General features: G+C 42.2%; 1 protein-coding gene across 1 annotated transcript; it reads right to left on the bottom strand.

Moving 5' to 3' along the window:
• hs3st1l2 (heparan sulfate (glucosamine) 3-O-sulfotransferase 1-like 2) lies at nt 1–22,673 on the bottom strand. Its single transcript, XM_078249811.1, has 3 exons — nt 22,575–22,673; nt 1,927–2,318; nt 1–1,327 (listed from the first exon to the last, which is right to left on the bottom strand). The coding sequence occupies exons 2-3, from the start codon at nt 2,182–2,184 to the stop codon at nt 662–664; spliced, it is 924 nt and encodes a 307-aa protein (XP_078105937.1). The 5' UTR covers nt 2,185–2,318; nt 22,575–22,673; the 3' UTR covers nt 1–661.
• Nucleotides 22,674–23,878: the final 1,205 nt, after the last annotated feature.

Raw genomic sequence — 23,878 nt, 5'->3', positions numbered from 1 at the left:
CTTGTAAAATAACAAAATAATGAAGTAATCACGATGACTCAACTAAAACATTTTTACAAACACACAAACATGTTACAACTGTTGAGAGAAATCAAAGCAAGAAAGTTTCCGTTTAAAAATTGTCTACATTGAACATTGAACCTCGGATGACTTTTTTTTTTAATGCAATCAGAGTTCATAGTGCAACAGTTCAGTCATTCAACATTCTTTTCACCACTTGTCTATTTCTACATCACTTCAAAGTCTGCACATTTTCTTTTAACACCCTACAAATGAGCACTAACGAGCACTTTGTTGTGTTTTCACTTTCAAACCTGCGTATGGCACGGTTGTCGTAGCTTCGTCATGTGAGTCTATCCATCCAAGGAGGCACCAGTATCGGTCATGGTAAAGGATTGTGTTGGCAACATGTTCAACAAGAGCAGTTTGAATTCCCCACATATTTTCACATACAGATGTGCTGCTTTTGTTGGCCACATTTATACCTGAGTAGGTATCAACAACAAGAGATGTTTATGACTTTAATTGAACTAAAATCTTGCCACTCATCTACCTACAAAAACACACAAACCACAGTTTCTTCCTCCTTCTGTGTCCCTGAATGTGTTGGAATCGAGCAGGAGGTGTTTTGTCTTCTTCACAGTTGCTTTTCACCACTGGATCAGCACCAGGAAAACGACCTCCCCACCATTTCAAAGAACAACTTGTTAGGCTTCCTTAAGTAGCGACAAAGCTTTTTAAAGGCCTTGGTGCTCAGCGGCGCATGTGGCCTGCCTTTAGACTCGTCCAGGCACTTGTCGTGTCCAGCAGACAGAAGGCAATAGAAGCCCTTGGTGGTGTTGTAGTAGAAGTTGCTGGGGCTTATCCTGGGCGGCAGGTCCAGAAACCTCTCAGCCTTCCTCAGCTCAGGGAAGGGATCCCGAATGAGCGCGTCGCCGTCCACCACGTGGAACTGCTCCCTGGGGAAGACCTCCAGCCAGCGGGCCAGATGCTGGTGGTACAGGCTCCTCTGCAGCGCCTTGTACCCAGGGTCAATGTGGCCCTTGTGGATCAGGAGCTCATCTAGTGGCTGGTAGGGCTTGTGACGGGTCAGGCGGTTGTGGAGGACCTGGGTGTAGTCAGAGACCAGCCTCTCGGCTGGGTCCCGAACGATGAGCAACAAGCGGACGGCGGGGTTCATGTCCCAGACACGTAGAGGAACCTGAGGGGCTGCGAAGTAGCCAGGGGTCTTCTCCACCGTCAGCTGACCAGGGAGGGTGAAGGGCATCTGGGCTCGGTACCAGGCCAGGCCTCGGCAGTAGTGCTCCTCCACGTTGAAGTAGTGCACCTGACAGAGGGACAGAAGGGGTTGTTAATGAAGACAAGGAAAGCAGCACATGTCCATAAGATGTCTCTTCTTGGTGCAGTGGTGTTGAAAACCTGTAGGGATGAGGAATGTTACTATGAGACACTGAGTTCTATTGATTTTGTCCCCATCTTGTCCAAACCAATGTATTCCTTCGCGCCAGCTTTCCAGCTTTGCAGTCCTCACCTCAAACTACCCTGATTAGGATTTCTCTCTGTGCATCTCCTTCGGGACAGGCCCGTCATCATTCATAATCATGTAAGTTCACTGCAAACCATATATAGGCTGAGCTGACTTTGTTCTCATTTTATGTATGCCTCACTACATTTATAAAGATTTTAGGGGAAAAGTTCACAGAGAGTGGAACACAAATTAACCTAAACATTTTTACAGGTTGAATTTGATGTATTAATTGAAAACAGGTTCAGCGACACAGTTGCAGCCGCTTGGCAAAACACTGTCCACGCTTATACTATTATGAGCCAAGTAACAGAAGATTGAAATACTACATCAAAATCTACTCAGTTACTTTCCACCACTGGTGAGAATACAATCATAAAGCAACAATGATGGTCTTTTACCTCGGCCTTTGCCACTTCCACATTTGGGTGCAGGTTGAGCATCTCCAGCAGGGCTCTGGTGCCACCTTTTCGCACGCCAATAATAATCACTCCGGGCAGTCGCTGCTGGGTGGCATTGTAAGTGGAGGAGGAAGAGGATGATGAAGAGGAGTAGGCAGGGGAGCTGGAACCCCCGCTGCGTAATTCCCTTAAGCACACAGACAGCTGAGTCTGCAGCAGCAGAAGCAGCAGCAGCGCTAGTATCACTGTCCACAGCATGGTGCCACACAAACACACACAGAGGTGGAGTGGAGGTTATGTGCACAAACTCATTAAGCTCCGACACTTATACAGAGTTGTGCTTGTTATCAGTCAGCAGGAAGCCTCAGGAGGAAGCTCTTCAATTGGACAACCTATGAGCCAAGAAAAAAAAAAAAGGTTATTGTCCACTTTTGGTGTCTCACTATACCACTTTCCTCTGTAATACTGGCCCTGTGGTAGAAAAACAAGGTGGAAAAGTGATAAATGCTGCTGATAAACAAACAATATGAGGTGCTCTTTAAAGGTCCCATGGCATGAAAATGTCACTTTATGAGGTTTTTTAACGTTAATATGCGTTCCCCCAGCCTGTCTATGGTCCCCCAGTGGCTAGAAATGCCGATAGGTGTAAACCGAGCCCTGGGTATCCTGCTCTGCCTTTGAGAAAATGAAAGCTCAGATGGGCTGATCTGGAATCTGCTCCTTATGAGGTCATAAGGAGGAAGGTTACCTCACCTTTCTCTGCTTTGCCCGCCCAGAGAATTTGGCCCACCCATGAGAGAGAGATATCATGGCTTTCAAACGAGCAAAGTGGCAGTTGGTCAAGGCCACACCCCCACCCTCCACCTTGCCCCTCCCTCTCTCCTCCTCAATAGCATTTAAAGCTACAGACACAGAAATGGCACATCCTAAGGAAAGCTCATTGTGAGACTGGCTCTAGTGGCTGTAATTCTGCACCAAGGCTGAATTTCGGGAAAGAAACAGTATTAGGGGACCACTAAGGCCTATATAAAAGAGACTTCAGATACAGTATTAGGGGACCACTAAGGCCTATATAAAAGAGACTTCAGATACAGTATTAGGGGACCACTAAGGTCTATATAAAAGAGACTTCAGATACAGTATTAGGGGACCACTAAGGTCTATATAAAAGCATCCAAAGAGCACCATGTCATGGGACCTTTAATGTACGTGAAAACAGGCAGACTGGAACATAATCTTAATGACTTCTATATAAGAATTTGAATTGTATAAACGTCAAATTTAAGTGATCAAGTAAAAAAATATTTTATATACAATACAGCCCTGTTATCACATAACAACATGCATGCGTTCTGAAGATGCACAAGACCGAATAAAGTCACCAAACCTTCTGCACAGAAATATAGAAATGTAAAAATGTTTCCTTTTAAGCCCGGGGAGGATGTAGTGTCTGCATCACTTTCTTTTCATCTCACACAGCTCCAGCAGTCGCTCCATGCACGCATGCTTGCTCGACTGTTTCATGATCCCATATGTCTGACTGAAACGGCTATGCACTTTAATGTGCCATTTTACAAAGTCCCAGTCTAAGCAGTGGTGGTTTCAGCTCAGAATATAGGGCTGTGATGTGATTATGGACAGAAGATATTGAAATATTAATCTACATCTAAAGCACATAGAGAGGAGATGCATTTGATGCAAATTAATGCTGTTATGAGGTTTAGGGCATCCCCAAGGAGCATTAACACCCCTCTGAGTTCAGCTGAACCATTTTACAGTATAGAAGACAAGTTGCAGTAAATCCTGAATGTCAGAATGCTGTCTTTTGGGGTTGAGTTTAATTGTGTATTTGGTGAGGTTTCAAAATGTTAGAAAGTAAGAAAACAATTTTAAATTAAAACAATCTTTTAATCAAAAGAATCAATCAATCCTTCATCCAAGACAGTTTTTTTCAGCTGAGCATTAAATATAATAAAACAAACCTGTGATCAACACTTTTTTTAGGCCACAAAAGGTGCAAATATATTTATTTAGAGACAGTCTTCTTATAACAACGCCTTGCCCTTCAGCTTGGTACATAGACCCCCATGTGTTCAAACAGAACTGATCAGCTGCTTAACCACAGAGCAGAGGCTGAAGTTGTTCTTCACAGCACCTTGAGGTGAAAGTGTTTTAAAGAATATTAGTGTGACACAGAGGTTTGATAAAACAAAGGCTGTTGTTTCTGAGTGATGACAGGATTTATTTTTGCATGAGCTTACTATTGCTGTCAATGGGCCTAACCAAAAATGATCGACAAGCTATGAAGAGCGACACAAGACACTTAATTGCTTTCACGCAGAGAGTTAGATAAGAGGATCGATACCACTCTCGTGTTTGTACAGATAATATGAATCTCAGGCCAGGAGACCAACAATTTCTCCAAACCATACAACTATTTAGGTTGTGTATTCCTACCCTCTAACACGACCCATAGGAGCGCTTCATAAATTAGTGCCTCTAGTGGTGGCAGGAAATACGACCTACAGGAGTCTTTTCCGTCCTTATATGTAAACCAGAGAACTTCACGTTTGCTTTAAACACATTGGTAACGTTGTGAAACGGTTGCAGTTTGGTTAGGTTTAGGCACAAAAACTATTAAGTTTAGAAAAAGAATGTGGTTGGGTCAAAATCAGAATAGTCTCGCTTTGCCAGACCATCCTCCAAAGCGCTGCGGAGGAAGGTCTGGCTAGTCCACACTGCATTCCGGGATGGGAGAAAAACATGCTCTGGTTTATTGGCATTTCTTTATACCAATCACAATTGTCTTGGGCGGCGCTAAGCATCGGACAGAGCCACGGTGCCTCTGCAAAATAGCCTCGGGAAGGAACTTGTTTTGGTGGAACGTGTACGTTCAAAAGTTGTTTTAGTCATGCAAGAGAAAACTCAGATTGGACAGATAGTCCAGCTAGCTGTCTGGATTTACCCTGCAGAGATCTGAGGAGCATGTAACCATAGTCCTCATGAATGGACCGGAGTTTAAAATTCCAACACAAAGAAAGCGGAAGGAAATGGACATTGGCGAAAAGACATGCATCCAGCGGAATTTCCTGTGACACCGGCGCAATCCTGGAAGTGGAAGGTCGTGGATATAGACTAAAATCAGTACATATTTTACGTCACTTTACTTCTGGTTATGCATGTGACGCAGAAAATGACGTAGTTCATTTTTTCCCCCACTTTTGTTCTGTTTGTTGTGAAAGTCCTGTGTTTGTTTGACCCATCCACACCCCAACGTAACCTCCTTGCACGGGATTTTGTTGCTCAAATACTTCGTCACCTTACTTCCTACTTTGCTCCCGTCATAATTACCACGACCACTAGAGGGTGCGGCGGCCACTATAAACGTAAATATGCGTTTTAATTGCTGCTTGAACCAACAACTTATCGGGGCATTTTATAGGGGAGGGAAGTCTCCAGGTGATGGTTAGCTTAGCTTAGCATAAAGACTGGAAACTGGGAAACCTCACAAAAGGAATCTGCCTACCAGCACCTCTAAAGCTCACCAGTTAACATGTTATTTCTTGTTTGTTTTTATCTGTACAAAAACCGATGTGTAAAAACGACAAGTTGTGGTTTCAAGGGAGGGTTTATGTGTATTTCCCAAAATGTCAAACAATTTTTTTAAGATCTGATATTCTGCCTTTGGCGGTGAAAAGTGGAGTATGAGTTACTGTATGAGCATGTTGCATTCAGCTGAAGGTCTAGACCTTTTTTTTTGTTATACATTTTGACTAATCAAACAGGTTCTAACTAATATTACAGGTGTAACTAATCTAACGATGGCCACAGTCAAATTATGGTGCAGAGCCATCGTTAATGTCACTACTTACACCTGTGCTTTTTCTGTCATGCGTCCACTGTCAGAAAGGTCTCTAGGCGGTGAACCTATAGTACAGTAAGAGCTGGAGAGTGAGTCATTTTCAGTCAAGATAAAGTAATAGAACATTTTCCTCCTCCATTTTGCCAACATTGTGGGAATGGCTGGCAATGCCTTCTGGTCTATTAAAGCTGCTTTGGAGGAAGATATTGGTATGTTGGAATCTTATGTGATTAACTTCTCCCTGCTCTTTGACTTTTAAGGACTTGAAGAAAAATCTGACTTTTTCTGTTATCATGTTATAAAACTGCATTGTAGCGGCCCTGGAAATATTGTATTTTGTCAGTGTAGTTGGCAGGTAAATAACAAAATACACAGCATAAAAATGGTTAAATTAAATAGTTTGCAGCAACTTTTTAACAGTGTTAAACACTTTTAGTGAGGATTTATTTCAAACACAGTTGTTAGCGAAACACTAAACCCTTCCACTTCTGTTCTTCTGCTTTTCCTGTTGTTTCTGTTGTTATTGTGTTGAAGCCACCCTGATGTGACTGAGTTATTAATTAGTGTATCAATGTTCTGGTTCAGAGGACAAACCCTGTCTAGCGTTGTTCCTGTAGTGGAGCGCTAATTGCACCTTCAGGGAGCATCGCGGCACCCCCGACCGTCTGTGCTATCCCCTGGCTTGGTGACATTGTCGTCATCGATGTTGCAACCTTTGCCATCCCTCGTTGATTGTGAATGGGAGTTTCAATGTAAAGCAGTGTGTGGTTTGTTGATGTAGGTGTTAGGTGTGGTGAATGTTTACTACAGTGTTGCAGTTATCAGTGAGGATAGGTTTCCACACATTGATTCTAAGACGTACAAAATATTTTTTCGCCTTCTTCGGTGCTTCTTTGTTAGACAGTTGATGTTAAAGTTAAGAAGCTCCCAATATTTTTGATCTTAATATTAAAAAAATCAAGACCAACTTTCTGTATTTTATTATGAAAAGAGCTGAATGTTGTTTTATCCCCTTTGATTTTTTTCTGCAAAGTCATAGTTTATTTAGAGACTGCACTGGATGACCCGAGTTTTAGTACATCAAAATTTTTCGTCACACATGCAGATAAGATGTGAAAACTTAACAGAATCCATTGCTATCCCTCAAAAAATGCATGAAAATAGTCACCCAGTTTGTAAAAAAAAAGCTGAAACCAAATAGTCGTTTAACTTCAGACAAACTACATCTAACAGACTTTTAAGCCATTGAATTTTTCTTCCAAAATATTTCAAGACATCACCACAATGATGCTCGCCTCACACAGTCATCACTCGCTGTGGTCTGGCAAGTGAAGACCAAAATTATCGGAATAGCCTTTAATCAATCAGTGCGGCAAAACCAAATACAGTGCCCAATTAAAATTCCATATGCAGCTAGGTAGCTTGTTGTCATCATCTAAACTGCTCTACATAGTTCCTTGATTTTGTCTGGCTGGCAGCTGCAGAGCTCAACCGATTCTCAGTGGATATTTTCTTCAGACTAAAGTGTCTCCGTGTCTCATTCACTTCAGTTGAAGGCTGTATAACCAATGGATCTAAGAATGCATGTCGTGTTTTGGTGCAAGCTCTGACCAGTTCCAGCCAAACTGAAGAATGTGTTTCTTTCCTTGTGCAACCTCCGATAGATTAGCAGGATTTGTGAGTTTGCACAGTTGGCATTAAAAATGATAGGCCTACATTTATGTACTGCACGCAACGGTACTTACATTTCAATAGCGTTTCCCCTTTATATTGATAAAAACATAATCCTGGCAGGATGTATTCGATAATTTCTAACAATCTTGACACTGATGCCTTAGATTTTTGTTTTGTTTCTTGCAGTGTCCAATCACTGTTTTGTACAATGAACCAGACTACAGCAGCATAAACAACCAGGCTGTGCGTTCAAATGTCACACCAGCCCTTTTCTATTTTATCTCAGAGCAATCCTGTCTCATAGAAACTACATTTACTGTATATACTACATGTGTTTTGCAATTGCACTTTGAGGGGAAAAAATGAACTTTGAGGGGAAGAAATGTGCCTGGATTAATCCAGGCACATTTCTTTTCCTAGTGTGGGACGAGCTACATTTATGTACTGCATGCAACGGTATTAACATTTCAATAGCGTTTCCCCTTTATATATATAAAAACATAATCCTGACAGAATGTATTCAATAATTTCTAACAATCTTGACACTGATGCCTTAGATTTTTGTTTTGTTTACAAAGATACATATTGAGAGGGACATTTTCCAGTTGTCAGTACTCTCTAGTGAATGTACTGCAATTTGTACATATTGTCCGAAACAGTACAATATACACCGGTACTGATATATCTGATATCTGAGAATTCGACCAGCATCAAATGTCCTATAAATGAACTCTGCCTCATGTGCATTGGCTGCTGGCAGTGAGCAAAGAGAACGCCAGATTCAGAGCATCTACAGTCATCATTTTGATGTGAAGTGGCAAACTGTGGGCTGATGCCAATCACAGTGTAGAGTGTGTACAGTTTATGTGTGTGTATGAGAGAGCAACTGAAACAAAGAGATATCTTTTGGGAGGTTTTTGTGTTGCGCAGCGAGACACATGCCTTGTGTTAAGTGGTTGCGTGAGTCCCTTGTGACTCCTCTGTAAGCTGGAATTTTCCCCTGCTGTCAAGTCGCTTCGCTTCCACCTTCCACTCTCTCTCCTCCACCTCCTCCCACCCTCCCTCTCACCTTTCCTTGTCCTCTTCATCCCTCACCTTTTTGTTCTCTGTTTTCTTCAGCCTGTTCCTGACTCTCTTTGTGAGTCGTTTGAATCCGTCCCTGTTTATGGATCCGCCAACAAATCCTGGCAACATGCTAATGGGGGGATGCCCTGCAGCAGCCTCTCAGCTGGGCTCATAAATAAAACACAAGTGCACATTTCTGCCCTGAAATATTTTTTTGAGTGAATGAACTTTTAATCCTGACGAATTAGAAATGAGACAGGATTGGATTTGAAAATGAGAAACAGCTACAAGGATCACTTTCTAACAGTTCTGCTGCAATTGAAACGGAGATGAATATACATTTTTGTACGACTTTCTTCACTGTTTTTCAAACTATTTTGTTTTCAAAACCTTTTTAATTTAATTTAATTTAATTTTATACATGTTGGTGTGTGTGTGTGTGTGTGTGTGTGTGTGTGTGTGTGTGTGTGTGTGTGTATATATATATATATATATATATATATATATATATATATATATATATATATTTTCTCATCTGCATGTGTGCCTTTTGTGCGAGCATGCAGCATGCAACTGTCTCCGATCCTGGCCCTTAGAAATGTCTTTTTACTGAGCGACGGTATTTGGGAGGGGAGCGGGGGGGATTATCCTGTACAGAGAGATGGAGGGTGGCAGCCAGGAAAGGAGGAGGCAGGCGGTAAGGTAGGATTTTGTGTGTGTGTGTGTGTGTGTGTGTGTGTGTGTGTGTGTGTGTGTGTGTGTGTGTGTGTGTGTGGCAGCAAGGAAGATTGTCCCTGGTAGGGGGTGGCATGGTGAAACGCCTTGGATTGCCAAGCCTGTCATATCACCAAGGCTGTGAGAGTCAGATAAAACTCTCTCTGTCCTGCATCCTTTTTCTTTCTTCTTTCATTCATTTCCCCCTCATCCATCTCTCTTTCACACTCTGGACTCCTTCCTATTCCTTTTTATTTGTTGGGTCATTTCCTCAGCCATTTGTCTTTCTTTACATCCAAACTTCCACCTCGGCCGCACTTTCTCAGTTTTCTTTTTCTCTCTCCATATACCTTCTTATGTCCCACTCGACCAATCACGCTTGCTGATTACGGCATACATCCACAGGCGTGATTGCCTTTCAGAATAAAAACCTAAATGTAACAAGGCTGGTCTTGTTGTCCATTCCGTTTTCATTACCCGCCTGGCAAGAAGATGGCCAACACTTGGAGGGGGGTCTGTAATCAAAATAGATGAAGCCATCTAAGAAAGACGGGAATCAGTCATGCTTCTAGATCAGGCCAACCGCAGGGGTTCTTCCTGCGTCCCTCAGTTATTGTACAGAAAAGATGAAGGACAATGAACAGTAAGGATTTGGATGGTGGTCGAAGATGTTTTTTGTTGTATGAATAAAGAAAGATGCTCAAGAGTTTCTACAAGTCCAGTTTTCTCCTTTTACCATCACAATATGTTACAAAAGTCCTTTAAAGCCCTTAAAGCCCAACAAAGCTTCCTATCTGCTGCCAGGTCTTTCAAAGTTCATAGATAAGATGAAAGAGAGTGAAAACACTTTCCTGTCACTATTGAAGCCTCTTCCAGGCACTCTGTCTATCGTGTGAGGAGTTCGAGGAACCCTGCACCAGGTACGGGGCCTGGGGAGACACATGCTTAGTGAGCCACATGAGTGGAAGATTTGATCTTTTACTGAGAGGGATTCAGAGTAAAGAAGAATACATAAAAAGGGCGAAAGACCAAGGTAGGTCCTGACAAGAGCCTCTTCCTCTCTCTTTATCTCTCTCTCAGAAGGTTGTCTGCTGCAAAAACATGCATGGGCATCCATAATAATATGTGCACAAGCAACATACCTAATACCAGTATACATGCATAGAGAGATATTCTTGAACCAAATATGCAATATTGGTACATGTGCAATATGTTATTTGTCCATGCCGTCTAAAACGACACATGCAAGCTTTTTCTATTCTGACGCCCTTGATCATCATCAAAAGAAACCAACGTTGGCTATCTGAAGGAAACCAACATTGTGTTTTCCCTACCATCCACGGCAACATTCTCCCTACGTGGACTTTGTCATTCATAATACCATCACCCAACGTCATAACTACTACGGCCACTAGAGGGCTTTGACATTTAAACGTAAAGATACATTGTTTTAAGGGGAACTGGCTGAAATGACAAACTGCAACAACAAATATATTCTCCAGTACCCTGCCGTTTGTCATACATGTGCCATGACAGCTCTTTTCACATTTACAGAGCAAAAATACAACTTGAGGTGGACATATGTCAGGATGCTTTCCATGGTGTAAAAAGAGGCTAATGTCCCATATTGGAAATGAAATCCTCTCTTCTCGGCTTTTGAACAGTTTAAACCGAGCCAATGCCAATTTGCCTCCGAAATGGGCTTTTGTCAAGGAGCTCCAAAAAGTGTCGGCGAGCGGAAAATCTGGGCTAAAGTCCTGTAGTGGGCATCTGCCATTAGCTAGATGCTAAGTTTATGTGCTGATTGAACAAGTATAGAATTGAAGGTCCAATATGTAACATATTTACTGTAATAAATCAAAAAATTACCCCAATGCGTCATCAGATATGGAAACATGGTAAGTTGAAATACTATCTTTTCTGACAACAATGCTAATGCCAGTATTTTCTCCTTTTGAAATCTCCGTTTTTCTGTTTATCTTTTGGCCTGTGTGTTATCAACTGCCCAGTTTGACAGCCAGGCCGGGTTGCCAGATATACCTGTAAAAACGTAAACCCAGCGCACTACAGCTGTAACGTTAGTACAGCCATGAATGCAGCAAACAAACAAACTGGATTAACAGAGATAGATTGTACCCGACCTAAAAAAAACAGCATGTTTCTAACAGTTGCGTGACCCCGGGTAAATATTGGAGATGTATTTGAAAGATGAGACAGTTTAGAGCCCAAAAGGACGCCGAGTTGGCTAACTTCATCCTTAACAGGTAAGCCTTTGCTTCAGGCTAATTTATCCGACTACAAGGGACGGGCATTTTTGTACTCACATTGAATTATATAGCTAGAGTTGGTTACTCGCAAAAACAATTGAGACACAGCCAGTAAAGTGATCCTGACTGGTCCTGGCTAACGCCGCCATGCTAACCTTGCTAACTGCTAGCTAACATTACCAGAGGACCGGGCAAGCGGGCCACAGCTGTTTACAACGTGTAGCCTGTTCAGCGGCCATAGCCGACAATGTGACTTATTTTAAGCCAAGAGAGGGGGTCTGTAAATTGGGAAGAGACCGTGAGTTTGCGGTGTGTTTTGCGATTGTTGCTGTAACTCTAAGACAATGAAGTGTGTTCAGTCAGGTGGAGAGGACAGCAAGGTAGTGTTATTTCTAGCGGTTCTCACCGTAATTCTAAGCCAAGAAAGTGTGTCTGTCCGTTGAGTGGAGAGGACAGCGAGGTTTTTGTGTTTTTAGCGGTTCCTACCGTAATTCTAAGCCTAGGAAGTGTCTGTCCGTCGGGTGGAGAGGACAGCCAGGTTGTGGTGTTTTTAGCGGTTCATACCGTAATTCAAATTCTGTCAGTTGGGTACAGAGCTCTGCGTTAGCACGGGCTTTTATGACTGTCAATATAGCCAGCATCTAACGTTAGCTACTCCGCTGTGCTGTGAAGCAATGTCTGGCTATGTGAGACAAGCGTCTAGCAGCATTGTTGTGGATGCTGCGGTCTCAGCCTGCGGGGGGGACGACTCTCTCCAGTATTTTGAATTTGTACTGCAGTAACTATTTTAAACACTAGCTGTCAGTATTACATATTTCACCTTTAAAGGAACGCGCCGACTTATTGGGACTTTAGCTTATTCACTGTAACCCCCAGAGTTAGACAAGTCGATACATACCCTTCTCATCTCCATGCGTGTCGTAACTCTGTCTGATACTCACCGCTAGCCTAGCTTAGCCCAGATCCTGGAGGTAATCGGCTCCATCTAGCCTACTGCTCCGAATAAGTGACAAAATAACGCCAACATGTTCCTGTTTACATGTTGTGATTTGTATAGTCACAGGGTGTACAAATAACAAGGTCACTATGCTTTTACTATCTAGTAATTGTTGACTCTATTACTCCAACTCTGAGTGAACTCTCTGCTCCTCACCAAGGGGCTTCAGGTGCTGCTAGCAAATCACTCCGCCCAAGTAGCAGAAGTAGCAGTGCTTTGCCTTTCTGAGAATATAGTTCCCAGTTTGTATACGGTTAGAAGACGGCTGTGTCTCACATGACCTTGTTATTTGTACACCCTGTGATTATACAAATCGCAACATGTAAATAGTAACATGTAACATGTTGGCGTTATTTTGTCACTTATTCAAAGCAGTAGGCTAGTTGGAACCGGTTACCTCCAGGATCTGTGCTAGGCTTATCTAGTGCTGGGGACGTCAGAGTTACAACACGCACGGAGATGAGAAGGGTATGTATCGACTTGTCTAACTCTGGCGCTTACTGTGAATAAGCTTAAGTCCCAATAAGTCGGCGGGTTCCTTTAAAAGCAGCACAAAAATGTAACCGTGTCCTTTCAATTCCAGTTAAACATCAATATAGTGAGTTTACAAATACAGTAGCTTCCCATCAAGGACCTCCAACATGGCTGGCAGACTGCTGACAGCCTCACCACCCCTCATGTAATCTTATCATTTCATTATGTGTTGACTTCTCTCTCTGTGTTTTATCTCGCTCGCTCTGACCTTTGCTGAGGTCTGTCCATCTTTTACCCATCAGCCCCCCGCTGGTTTTTGAATTAGACTCTTTGGAAAAAAAAACTCTCTGAGCAGCCCAGCGGCCCTCACCCACCGCCCTTTCACCCACTCATCATCTTATTCACTCACACATGCATAACACCCAGATACCCCTTCCTCCTGCACGCTCCAAGATCTGGGTCAAGCGTATGCGTATTGCGTATCAAACACCAAAATGCGCCTGCTCCTTCTCCTCTCTGGTGTGTGTTTGTGTAGAGCACGAATACTGAGCGTGTGTCTGTGTATGTGTGCAGGAGAAAAAGTGGGGGTTCTACAGTACTGTTTTATCAGAAGGTGCTCAGGGGGCGTCTGATTAGGAAATCCAGTTTTATCAAAGGAATCTGTGTGTGTGTGTGTGTGTGTGTGTGTGTGTGTGTGTGTGTGTGTGTGTGTGTGTGAGAGTGAGAGAGAGAGAGAGAGAGAGAGAGAGACAAATAGAAAAGAAAAGCATGCTGACAGTGTGTGTGTGTAAATGTTGTTCTAATTAAAAGGGGGTTTGGCCTGAGTGTCTGGGCATACAGTCTACTCATATGTCTGAATGTCTGGGGTGTGTGTCTCTGGGTGTGTGTTTACATGGCCCACCTGGCACAGGGCCCAGCAGGTGCCATTTGGTTTTGGAGAGGTGAGTGAGAGAGAGGCAGCCTGCCTGGCGATCCTTGGTCATCAGGTACATGATGGGGCCGTCTTTCTTTCCCTACTTCACTTTTTGTGATTCATGTCTTGATCCTCTCTCTCTGTCTTCCGCTCTTCTTCTTGCAAAAATATTTTACCCACTGTTTAACTAAGGTTACAATAGAGTCTACAAATACCATGAATTGGATTTTGGGAGGACTGAATAAAATGTTAAGGAGTAGTGAACAAGTGGTGTTAATAGTGAAAAAGGTAAAAATAGTGAAAATTAAGAAGCTTCATAGGCGCTCTTTATTCACTTCCCTATCGTCACCCCACAGCCGACATCTTTGTTTACACACATACCCACTCTAACAGACATAACATATGTGGTCTCTCTCACAGTGACAGTGGCCTCGACAGCTTGGCCTGACAGTGAGAGGAGACTGACCCGTCAGAGTGGATTTAACCCGACTGTCACTGAGCGACGGGACAATCGGAAGATGGGGGACTGTTTTGTGTGTGTGTGTGTGTGGTATTTGGGGGGAAGAGAGATGGGAGGATTTGGGTCTGTCCCTCTTGGCACATTGGCGAGGTCAGCAGCTCCGGGGCAGCAGACACCATCAACTTATTTTTTTCAGCTGAATTCAGTGCCGTTTGCAGTACGTTTTGTGTGTAGTACATATGGGCGTCTGGAATGAGGGCGAGCTGACAGATGGGTGCGGGCAAGTTGTCTGGTCAATATCATCACGGGCCACCGAGCCCTAATATTATCTGCGTGCTGAACTGTGGCTTTTCTGGGTTAACTGCTGTACTTGCAAGAGGAAAACAAAACAGAGACTAAAATAGAGAGAAAAAGCAGATGGTGTTTATATAAAAAAAAGGATGGATTTGGAGGTTGGAGAAAGCAGAGTGGAAAGTGAGTGATGGATGTAGAGAAAGAGACGAGAGAGAGGAAGAAATGGTGCACTAGCATTATCAGGTGTGCTTGAGCTCCTGCTTCTAGCTTACCATGGCAACGTTTGTTTAGACTCTCTCACCTGGGCAGAAGACCCCAGAGACAGAGGATTATTAAAGCCAGGAGGTTGAGAGTAAGGATGGAAAAAGAGAGTGAGAGAATCAGGGGATGAGGGAGGGTGGTGGTGCTTACAGATGATACCACAGTTGGTGTGGTGATACGGCCAAACGGTGCCCTACGGTGACAGTAATAAACCAAACCGGCTGCTGGTGGCTTTGTTGGCCAAAATGGGCGATTAGTCTGATTGGTGTCTCAACTGTTCATCTCTAAAGGCAACACAGAAACACAGAGACACAGATACCCTGGCTAGCAGCTATAATTTGGGCTGTTTAAAGATGCACTAGTCAAGATCTTTAGGAAAAACATGTCAGTCTTGTTGGTTTAAATTACATTTCGCTTAACTTCAGCAGAAGTAACCGTGAGACAAATAGAAATTAGTAAATAGCATGTCAGGGTACTGATGGTGTCATTGCTTAGCAGTCCCAGCTCAATTTTAGAGCATTTGTGTCAAATTTACCATCTTAAGCTTTAAGATTAAACTAAAAAAACAGCAACGGGTGAGTCCTGAATCATCAGAGAAGGCAGGAATTAACATTAGATTTTTCTCTTTTGCTTTTGATTTGGAGCACAAATACAAAGTTTTGTTGGGATGATTGCAAGAAATGTGCAGTCAATAAATCATGCTATGTGTTTTTTTAATCATTTGATCACATACTCATTCAGTACAGTTTCTTTAGGCTATTTTAAGTGTGTTAGAAGGAAGAAAATCAACAGATGAGGAAAGAAAGTTCCCTTCTGTGTCTGTGGATCATTAGGACAGGGTGAGCTTTCGTGCCTAACTGTGTGATTAAATGCTGTTTGCACAGTTTACCTCGCAGGTCACTTTAGTTTCTTTTAATTTGACAGTTTTAACTGTTGCCAAAAGTGTATCTATGAATCAAACAGGAAGATCATTGTGGACAGAGTCCTGCAGTGACTTCAAAGTCTGATTCACAGGCGTAGACGTAAGTGTAAATGCATGCACATGTATTTACATGCTCAAACACATTGTAGTGTAGATGGACAAATTACAGTCTAATCACTGCATCCGCTCCATGGCTTTTTTTCCCACAGAGCTCGACTGATGGTGCATCCTTTCGTTTTTTCTTTCTTTCTTTCTCTCTTTGAGCTCAGTATCCCACTGACTCTCCCGACTGGCTGGCTCACCCCCACAGCAGCACACACACAAATGACACACAGACATACACATGGATGCACAAACTCAATCCCCCACATAACGCAGAAACGTGCCATGCACTCTGTCTCTCTTTTTCTTGCATCCACGCACACACTTGCACACAGCGGAGGACATGAGGTGCTTAGCAGGGGGCCGTTTTGATTGACCAAGCACTTTATGACTCTTAAATGGCTTCATTGCCTTCGTACTTAACCCCCACACACCACCTCCTCTCTCCCTGTCACACCACACACACACACACACACACACACACACACACACACACACACAAAAACACAGTCCTCAGGCCGTTTTCCTCGACTGGGAATTAATGAGAGCCATCACTAGCCTCACACACGAACACATATTGCCACCCAGCTTGCGATTTGAGCTCCCTCCTACTGTCTGGAATCCATCAAGGTCACCCTGCAAATCTAAAGCGCTGCTCCCCCCTCTGGAGTCTTTCTGTTTGCTCTCCATGACCTCGCTTGGATATTTTTTTGTTCTTAAATATTGGGAGCGAGCCAGGATTCGTGTGTAATGACTTTGTTACTGTACAGAGGAGGTCGATATGGGAGATTGGGTGTATTGATGTTAATTGACAGGGCGGGGGAGGTGCAGACTATCAGTATGGATGAGGCAAGGCTTCGACGGATTTGAGAGGTTGAAGGCTGCTTATCACTTTTGTTCAAAAAAGAGTTATGTTTCAGCCATAATTCCGATTTTTGGTAGTTTAGAAAAGCATCTGAGTTGTTAAAATGCACCACGAAAACCACTTAAAACCTCAGGGAACCTGATTAAAATGCAGCATAAATTTACGATCAAGCATCACATCATTAAATCGGCAAACTTTTCTACTCCTGTAACTACTATTCTATTAAAAATAACACATTTTCCAATATTATGAAATTATGTAGTACATAATTGTCACTGTATCAGTATTCCACTCAGGTGGAGTGATGTTCCTCGTTCATGGTGAGTGGGAAGATCATCCCTCGGCCTGAAAACTTGGGCTCGAGCCCACTGTGTCGACAGACAACTAATCCTGCTGTTGTGCCCTTGAGCTCAACACTGAACCCGAGCCAGCCGCAGGGCAGCTTCTCTGTAGCTGACCTCTGAGCTCTGTGTGCAGGCGGGCAAACAAAAGGAAAATTTCCTCCAGGGATCAATGCAGTATCACATTGTTAATAAAGCTGAAATGAGTCCATTCAACTCTATGATCTGCAATAAACTTCTCAAAGTGTTGTCATTGTAGTCCTTCACAGTGTTTGATTAGGCTTGTAACCTCTTTCTCAAGGTTCTAGTTCAGTGTAAAAGAAATGCTTCACCTCTAGCTGCAGTAGTCAGCTTGGATTCACAACACTTGGATTCCAATAGATTTTACTGTGAAAAATTACGAAAACATCTAAAACATCCACAGTATTTTGTCAAATGTATCTCTGTCTTTGATCTGTCATTCCTAGTTTTCTTCAAAACATACTGCTTTAATACAATATTGTGTGTTGTGCTGTCACTTCTTTTTGGCTTTTAAACTGTGACAGACATAACATATAGCAATTTATTGTTTAAGTGAGGATCGCTTGGAGCATACGGAGTGGTTAGAGAAGTGTCTCTGGATGCTTCGTTATGTTCCCATTGGCTTATTTAAAAATAAAACCTTAAAGATTAAATGTAGCTATCCAAGTTGTGTTGACTGCAGAAAGACTACAGGTTTTTGGATGCAGCCTAAATAACATTGTAACCTAGCTACAGCCTGAAAATGAGCAGCTTAAGATGTGAAATGGTGATTGACTCTAAGATTTGGCTTTAAGTTTAAGACAACATTTTAAGATTCTCTCATTTTCTCTGGGGTTAAACTGGGAGTGAAGTCACAGTTTGGTTTGGCTGTCCACACCTGCAGGTCTTAGCCAGAAAACAGGGTGGGACCATAATAACACATATTACAATTGCGTGGTCGTGCTGGCTTCCTCCATCTGCCATCCACCAGGAGTTCTTGTCACCTCAGAGCTGCTGAGGTGTGACGGCCATTGTGTGTGTGCATGTATGTGTGCATGTGCATGTGCGTGTGTGTGTCCCTGCTAAGCTGGAGTCACTGTGAACCTTCACCCTGACAGCGCGGGCGGCTGCCAGGCTGATGAACTTCTACCCCAAGGTTTTACAAACACAGTTAACACTGACCTCCTGAGTGCATGGCCTCCCTCTGGCTCCAGCTCTTTATGCACCACTACATCCTGTCATAAAGGAACATAACAGGATTTTCTTATGTTTCATGCTAAAACTAAAACCTGTTTCCAACCTTTCAGGCAGACGTTTTGATGGAAGTGCACTATAAAAAAATCAACCTGCAGAAGATTGAAATTCACTTAAGACCTCTTCTTTTTCAGGCCACATTGAAGCTGCACTCTTATGTGATAAATTTTAGGCTTAAAGGAAGTAAAGCTGAACATTTAGTCAACTTTAATTTATACTATTAAAATAACGGATGGAATGGAAATCTCTTTTTTGCATTTAATTTCTTGTGGGAAACTATGACTGTGCTTTCCACAAAGATCATTTGGTTTTCTTTTCTGTCTTACAGATTTCATTTTCACAACATTGTTGCAAAAGTGGTAATTTTCAGTGGCCCATTCACAAATTTTAGGTTTAAAAGCAACAAACCTGTAGAACCTTATGATAAGAACCTAGAATTTCAGAAGTGTAAGTTTTAAAAGTATCTCAAGTTGCCTCGTATTAATCTGTCAATCATATAAAAGTAGAGAATCATCCAATCCACCTTCACCTTTACATTGCTAAAAAATAAACCCCTGCTGAAGACGTGACTCTCTCTTTCATGCCTGCAGTAATTTCAGTGAGAGTAGATGTCGAATGATATCTCACTTTGGAACAAAACTGTTAAGTAACGGATTAGGCTGCAAATTCAGCACGCCATGATAAAACTCTGAGAAGAGTCAGTCGTAAAGAAGACACTTAAAACTGTCGGAAGTCATCTGAATATGACTCTCTTGTAAGTGCATTGTGTGTGTGTGTGTGTGTGTGTGTGTGTGTGTGTGTGTGTGTGTGTGTGTGTGTGTGTGTGTGTGTGTGTGTGTGTGTGTGTGTGTGTGTGTGTGTGTGTGTGTGTGACGTTAATGGGCTCATTGGCTACCCTGTTAGACCTGAGGATCGTTCAATGGAGCGCACTGACCGTGTGCTGCCTCTTTTTATGTCAGCATGCAGGGATTTGAAGGTGTCTTAAATATATTTTAATCACACACTCAGCTGCTTAAACACACACATGCACACAGTCGTGCTTTCTCACACACAATATAAGTATAAGCACGTTTCCAGTTTGCCAAATTTTATGATTTTGAGCTGTAAGAGTGACTGAAAAAGGAGATCTTTGTGTGTGTGTGTGTGTGTGTGTGTGTGTGTGTGTGTGTGTGTGTGTGTGTGTGTGTGTGTGTGTGTGTGTGTGTGTGTGTGTGTGTGTGCGTGTGTGTAGCCCGGTTCAGTGCGCTTTGGAGGACGTATGCACTCTGCTCATATTTAAAGACCATGCATTATTCAGGCCTGCTCCTCCAGCTAATGCCCTTTAATGTGCCCAAACAGCCATAATGTACTCTGCTACCAAGGTGGCAGAGACCCCCTTACACACACACACACACACACACACACACACACACACACACACACACACACACACACACACAGACGTCAAACCTTCACCCATGGACTTGACACATCTTTGTCCGTGTCGCTCTCAGGCTCTTATATCCCTTTAAAATTGTCCCATGTTCCTAATTTTCTCCAAAAAATCCATTTAGCTTTTGATCCAAATTGCTCTTGCTCATGCTGTCTCGCCATATTTCCATCGAACTTTGCTTGATTTGTCCCTAATTCTCAATCGTCACTGTCTCCATCTCCCACTCCTCCCCCATACTTCTCCCCACTGTCTGTATCTCTTTGTTTTTTTTTAACAGAAAATACATCTGAGTGCCGTTCTAAAAAAACAATTGTTCTTTCCCTCTGCATGGCCCCGGGGTGCCAGCTTTCTGCAGAATTAGGATTGTGTCTTAAGCTATAGCTGTGAAGCTCTGTCAGCGAAGCTTCCTAAATGCGTAATCTTAATCAGTTTATTGGGGAAATTGAACTGATTAAATTCGGAAGGGAAGCCATGAAACCCCATAAAATTGCTTTAAGGTAAAATGTTTATCCCTGCTGCTTTGCTTGTCTGCATTTTATCGACAGTTTTTTATGTTCTAATAACTTTGTAATTGATTCGCTTGTTTACCGTTTTAATTGCTTTGGCGGTTTGTGATCCTCTTGTTTTTTTTCTTTGTGAAGCACTTTAACTCTTCTGAAGTGTAATATAACTGACGTTTACCATATATATTTGTTAAAAGAAATAATGCATGAGGCATTGTTTGAATTTCCTTCAGGAGACACTTAAATGGCTGTTTTATTCATTTGAATTGCAACATTCAGAGCAGAAAATACATATACCAACCACTGTTGGTTGAAAGTTTTAAGTTTTTTAAGCTGTGACGTCATTTCGCACTATTGTGCACGGTGCACATAACTTTTTGGGTGTTTAACATTGACATTTATATGAAAGCAAGGATTTTCAGTGTAAAAGTCTAGCTGCAATGATTTACCTTGTTTTAGTTTTTGTTGCTTTAAAGCCTGTACCTTACCACAAGCAAGTCAAAGCTTTCGTAATCAGTATTTTGTATTGAACATGGATTAAAGGTGCCGTAGGTAGGATTGCAAAGATCCAGGATTTAGCCAAAAAATGTGAACATCAACAACTTCTCAGTCCCTCCCCCCTTTCTGTTAAAGCCCAAAACAGTCTCCTAAGCCCCTCTCCCCCACAAGGGAGAATTAATGCGTGTGCATGAGCAGTGATTGACACGCAGTTAGACACACGTTTTTCAGCAACAAACACTCCAAGACAGTGAAGGGAATATCATGAAGCATTCAGCAGCTAAATATCCTGATTTCTTTTTTCCACACTGATTGCTCACAGTTTGTTTTGAGACACACAAAACACGCCCCCCCCCATTCAGCACACATAGACCAGACAATGACTCCATTCATCCCTTTACTCTCTCCCTCTCTTCTGTCTCTCTTTCTCTCCTCCTCCTTTGCTCACATCAGCTCTTGATAAACACAGTGAGGGTCAAAAACACAAAACACACCATGTCTGTCCCTTCACAGCCTCTCTGACCTGGATCTGCTCCGGGTGTTTCATCTGTTTGAATTCTTTAGACGCTCCAGAGTAGGCATTGTCTTCTCAATGGTACAGACTCACCAATTAGTCATGTAGGTGTGTCACAATAAGTGTTGCTGGTGGTGAATTACTGCCTTGTTTTAGCTTTCACGTGTACAAGGTTCGGCTAAATCATGCTCTAGTCATGTATGACATAAGAAGGGAGACATTAAATTAAACACAACAAAAGTTCAGGGATTGCAAAAATCGAAGACTTATTTACACGTTAGTCTTCGAAACAAATCCAAAATACATTGTTCGTCCATGTCCTCCAGGACGACCCATTTTCTTAACTGACGCTACTATCAGCAGAACGATATTAATCTGTTGCTTCCAAAACCATCACAAATCACATTAAAATCAGTTTTATGATATGACGACGCTATGTTTAAGGCTGTTTAGATTTGGGCATAAACACAACTTGTTTAAGATTTAAAAAGGCATCCTGACATCATACTACCAACAAACCAATCAAATGAAGATTACCATCAATACAGAGTCCAAATCATAAGATTTATATACAAACTACAAGCAGAACAAGTTTTCACTTCCTTTTGAACTAAACATATATATAAAAAAAAACTGGTGTTCTTTTAGAGCGCAAAAGTAATTTATTCTAGCGTCAACGAAAGAAAAGGAACAAATGCTCATGTTAAATTAAACCTCAGCAAGCAGAAGTCATCAACAAGGGCTCTTATGTGATGACCATGAGTCCCTGCGACTCTACCAAAGTGGTCTTTGAGAGACTCTTTGTTGGATTTCAAAAATTCCTCTGAAAGCATTTTCCTTCTGCTTTCACTTTCCTCGTCTCTGATTTTGTGTGTATGCTTGGATGCGCACACACAAAAAACACCTCCTTGACTTCATCTGCACTGATGAATGACCCCCATTATTTCCTCACGTCAGCATTTGTGACTCAAAGGCACATCAAACAACTGTTCTTCTCTGTTCTACGTCTGCACTGTACACTCAAAGGTAAAACATAAACTAACAAGCCTCCAAAAACGTGATTTTATGAACTAGCTACACAGAGAGAAGAAAGGTCAAAAACCTCCAGAAAGTGAGGTTAACTTTTTTTACGCAGTTTTTTATTTGAACGTCAAGTAGTGTTTTTTTTTTATATATAGTGTGCCATAATGAAGTACAAGCAGTGAGTTAATGAAAGAGATAAAAAAGAGGTCTTACTTGATTGATGTTTTTCCAAAATGTATCTTTACTTTCTCTTCTAAATCTTTTACTTAGTCTTCTCTTATCTTATCTTTACCGGTCTCTTCTTTCCTCCTTGCTTCCTTCCTCTCGTCAGTTCTGATTCAGCTCCCGTCTGAGGGTGTGTGTCTCGGGAGTGTGTAATGCATTGTGTGTGTGAGAGTGATTCTGTGTGTGTGTGTGTGTGTGTGTGTGTGTGTGTGTGTGTGTGTGTGTGTGTGTGTGTGTGTGTGTGTGTGTGTGTGCAAGGTGGTAAAAGAGCGACTCTGCTTTGTGCTGCCAACCCCGGTGAGCGTGTTGCTGCAACTGACAGAGAGCGCGAGAGAGAGAGAGAGAGAGAGAGAGAGAGAGAGAGAGAGAGAGAGAGAGAGAGATTTGTACACCAACATCTTCGCCTCAGGGAAAGACCCCACTATCTCTTCTCCTTCCTCCTTTTTCCCCCTTCTTGTCTTTTTTATTTCTCTCACATCAGGTCTTTTCTTTCATCTAATCACCTTGAAGGACTCGTGGAGCAAAGACATTTTCACTCCTCATTCTCTGCTCCATACAACTCCAGCTTGATTTTCAGTTTTTAACTTCTCTTTTGTTGTCTTTCTTGCTCATACCTTCCCTTCAGTTTTGCTGTTGTTGTGAGTCCCCTGAATCATAAATAAGTTAAAGAGAACTGGCACATAACAGCACAAAGGCAACAAAACAACCCAAATATCTCTGATAGGCTCATCTCTCTGTCTCTCTCACTCTATCGCTCACTCACTCTCTCTCTCTCTCTCTCTCTCTCTCTCTCTCTCTCTCTCTCTCTCTCTCTCTCTCTCTCTCTCTCTCTCTCTCTCTCTCTCTCTCTCTCTCTCTCTTTCTCTGAGCTGTTGCTTTTTGTTTGACTCCTACATATTACACATACATATTTTTGCACTTTCCTTGTTTTTCATGACTTTGACGCTACACAGACATTTAATTTAAAAGTGAGGCACTAGGTGGAGAGAGAAAGGAATCTTTTCACTTTTCAAATCTTTTCAGGGACAAACTGCATATTACTGTAATAGATGTACAATGTGATTTAACAGCACAATTTTTTTGCTAAATGACGTGAAGTTGAGTGTTTGTGAAAGATGGCATTATTAGTTTGAACGAACTAAACAAGTAACTTTTCATTTCTTGTCTTCGAAACAAGACTTGAAACGAGACGATTTAGCTTGCTGCAAAAGAATCAAGAAAAAAAAACGTAATCAATTTCATATGATACTCGAGACACAAGTTTTAGAAACAGGATAAAATAGATTAAGGAC

Source organism: Sander vitreus, chromosome 5 (assembly GCF_031162955.1).
Source record: "Sander vitreus isolate 19-12246 chromosome 5, sanVit1, whole genome shotgun sequence".
NCBI classification, from domain to species: Eukaryota; Metazoa; Chordata; class Actinopteri; order Perciformes; family Percidae; genus Sander; species Sander vitreus.
This window is presented reverse-complemented; position numbering and strand designations above follow the sequence as displayed.

Coding starts and splice junctions, on each gene's coding strand:
- hs3st1l2 (XM_078249811.1), bottom strand. CDS start 2,184: ATGCTGTGGACAGTGATACTAGCGCTGCTGCTGCTTCTGCTGCTGCAG. Junction 1,328..1,926: donor TGGAAGTGGCAAAGGCCGAG/GTAAAAGACCAT, acceptor TCCCTCTGTCAG/GTGCACTACTTCAACGTGGA.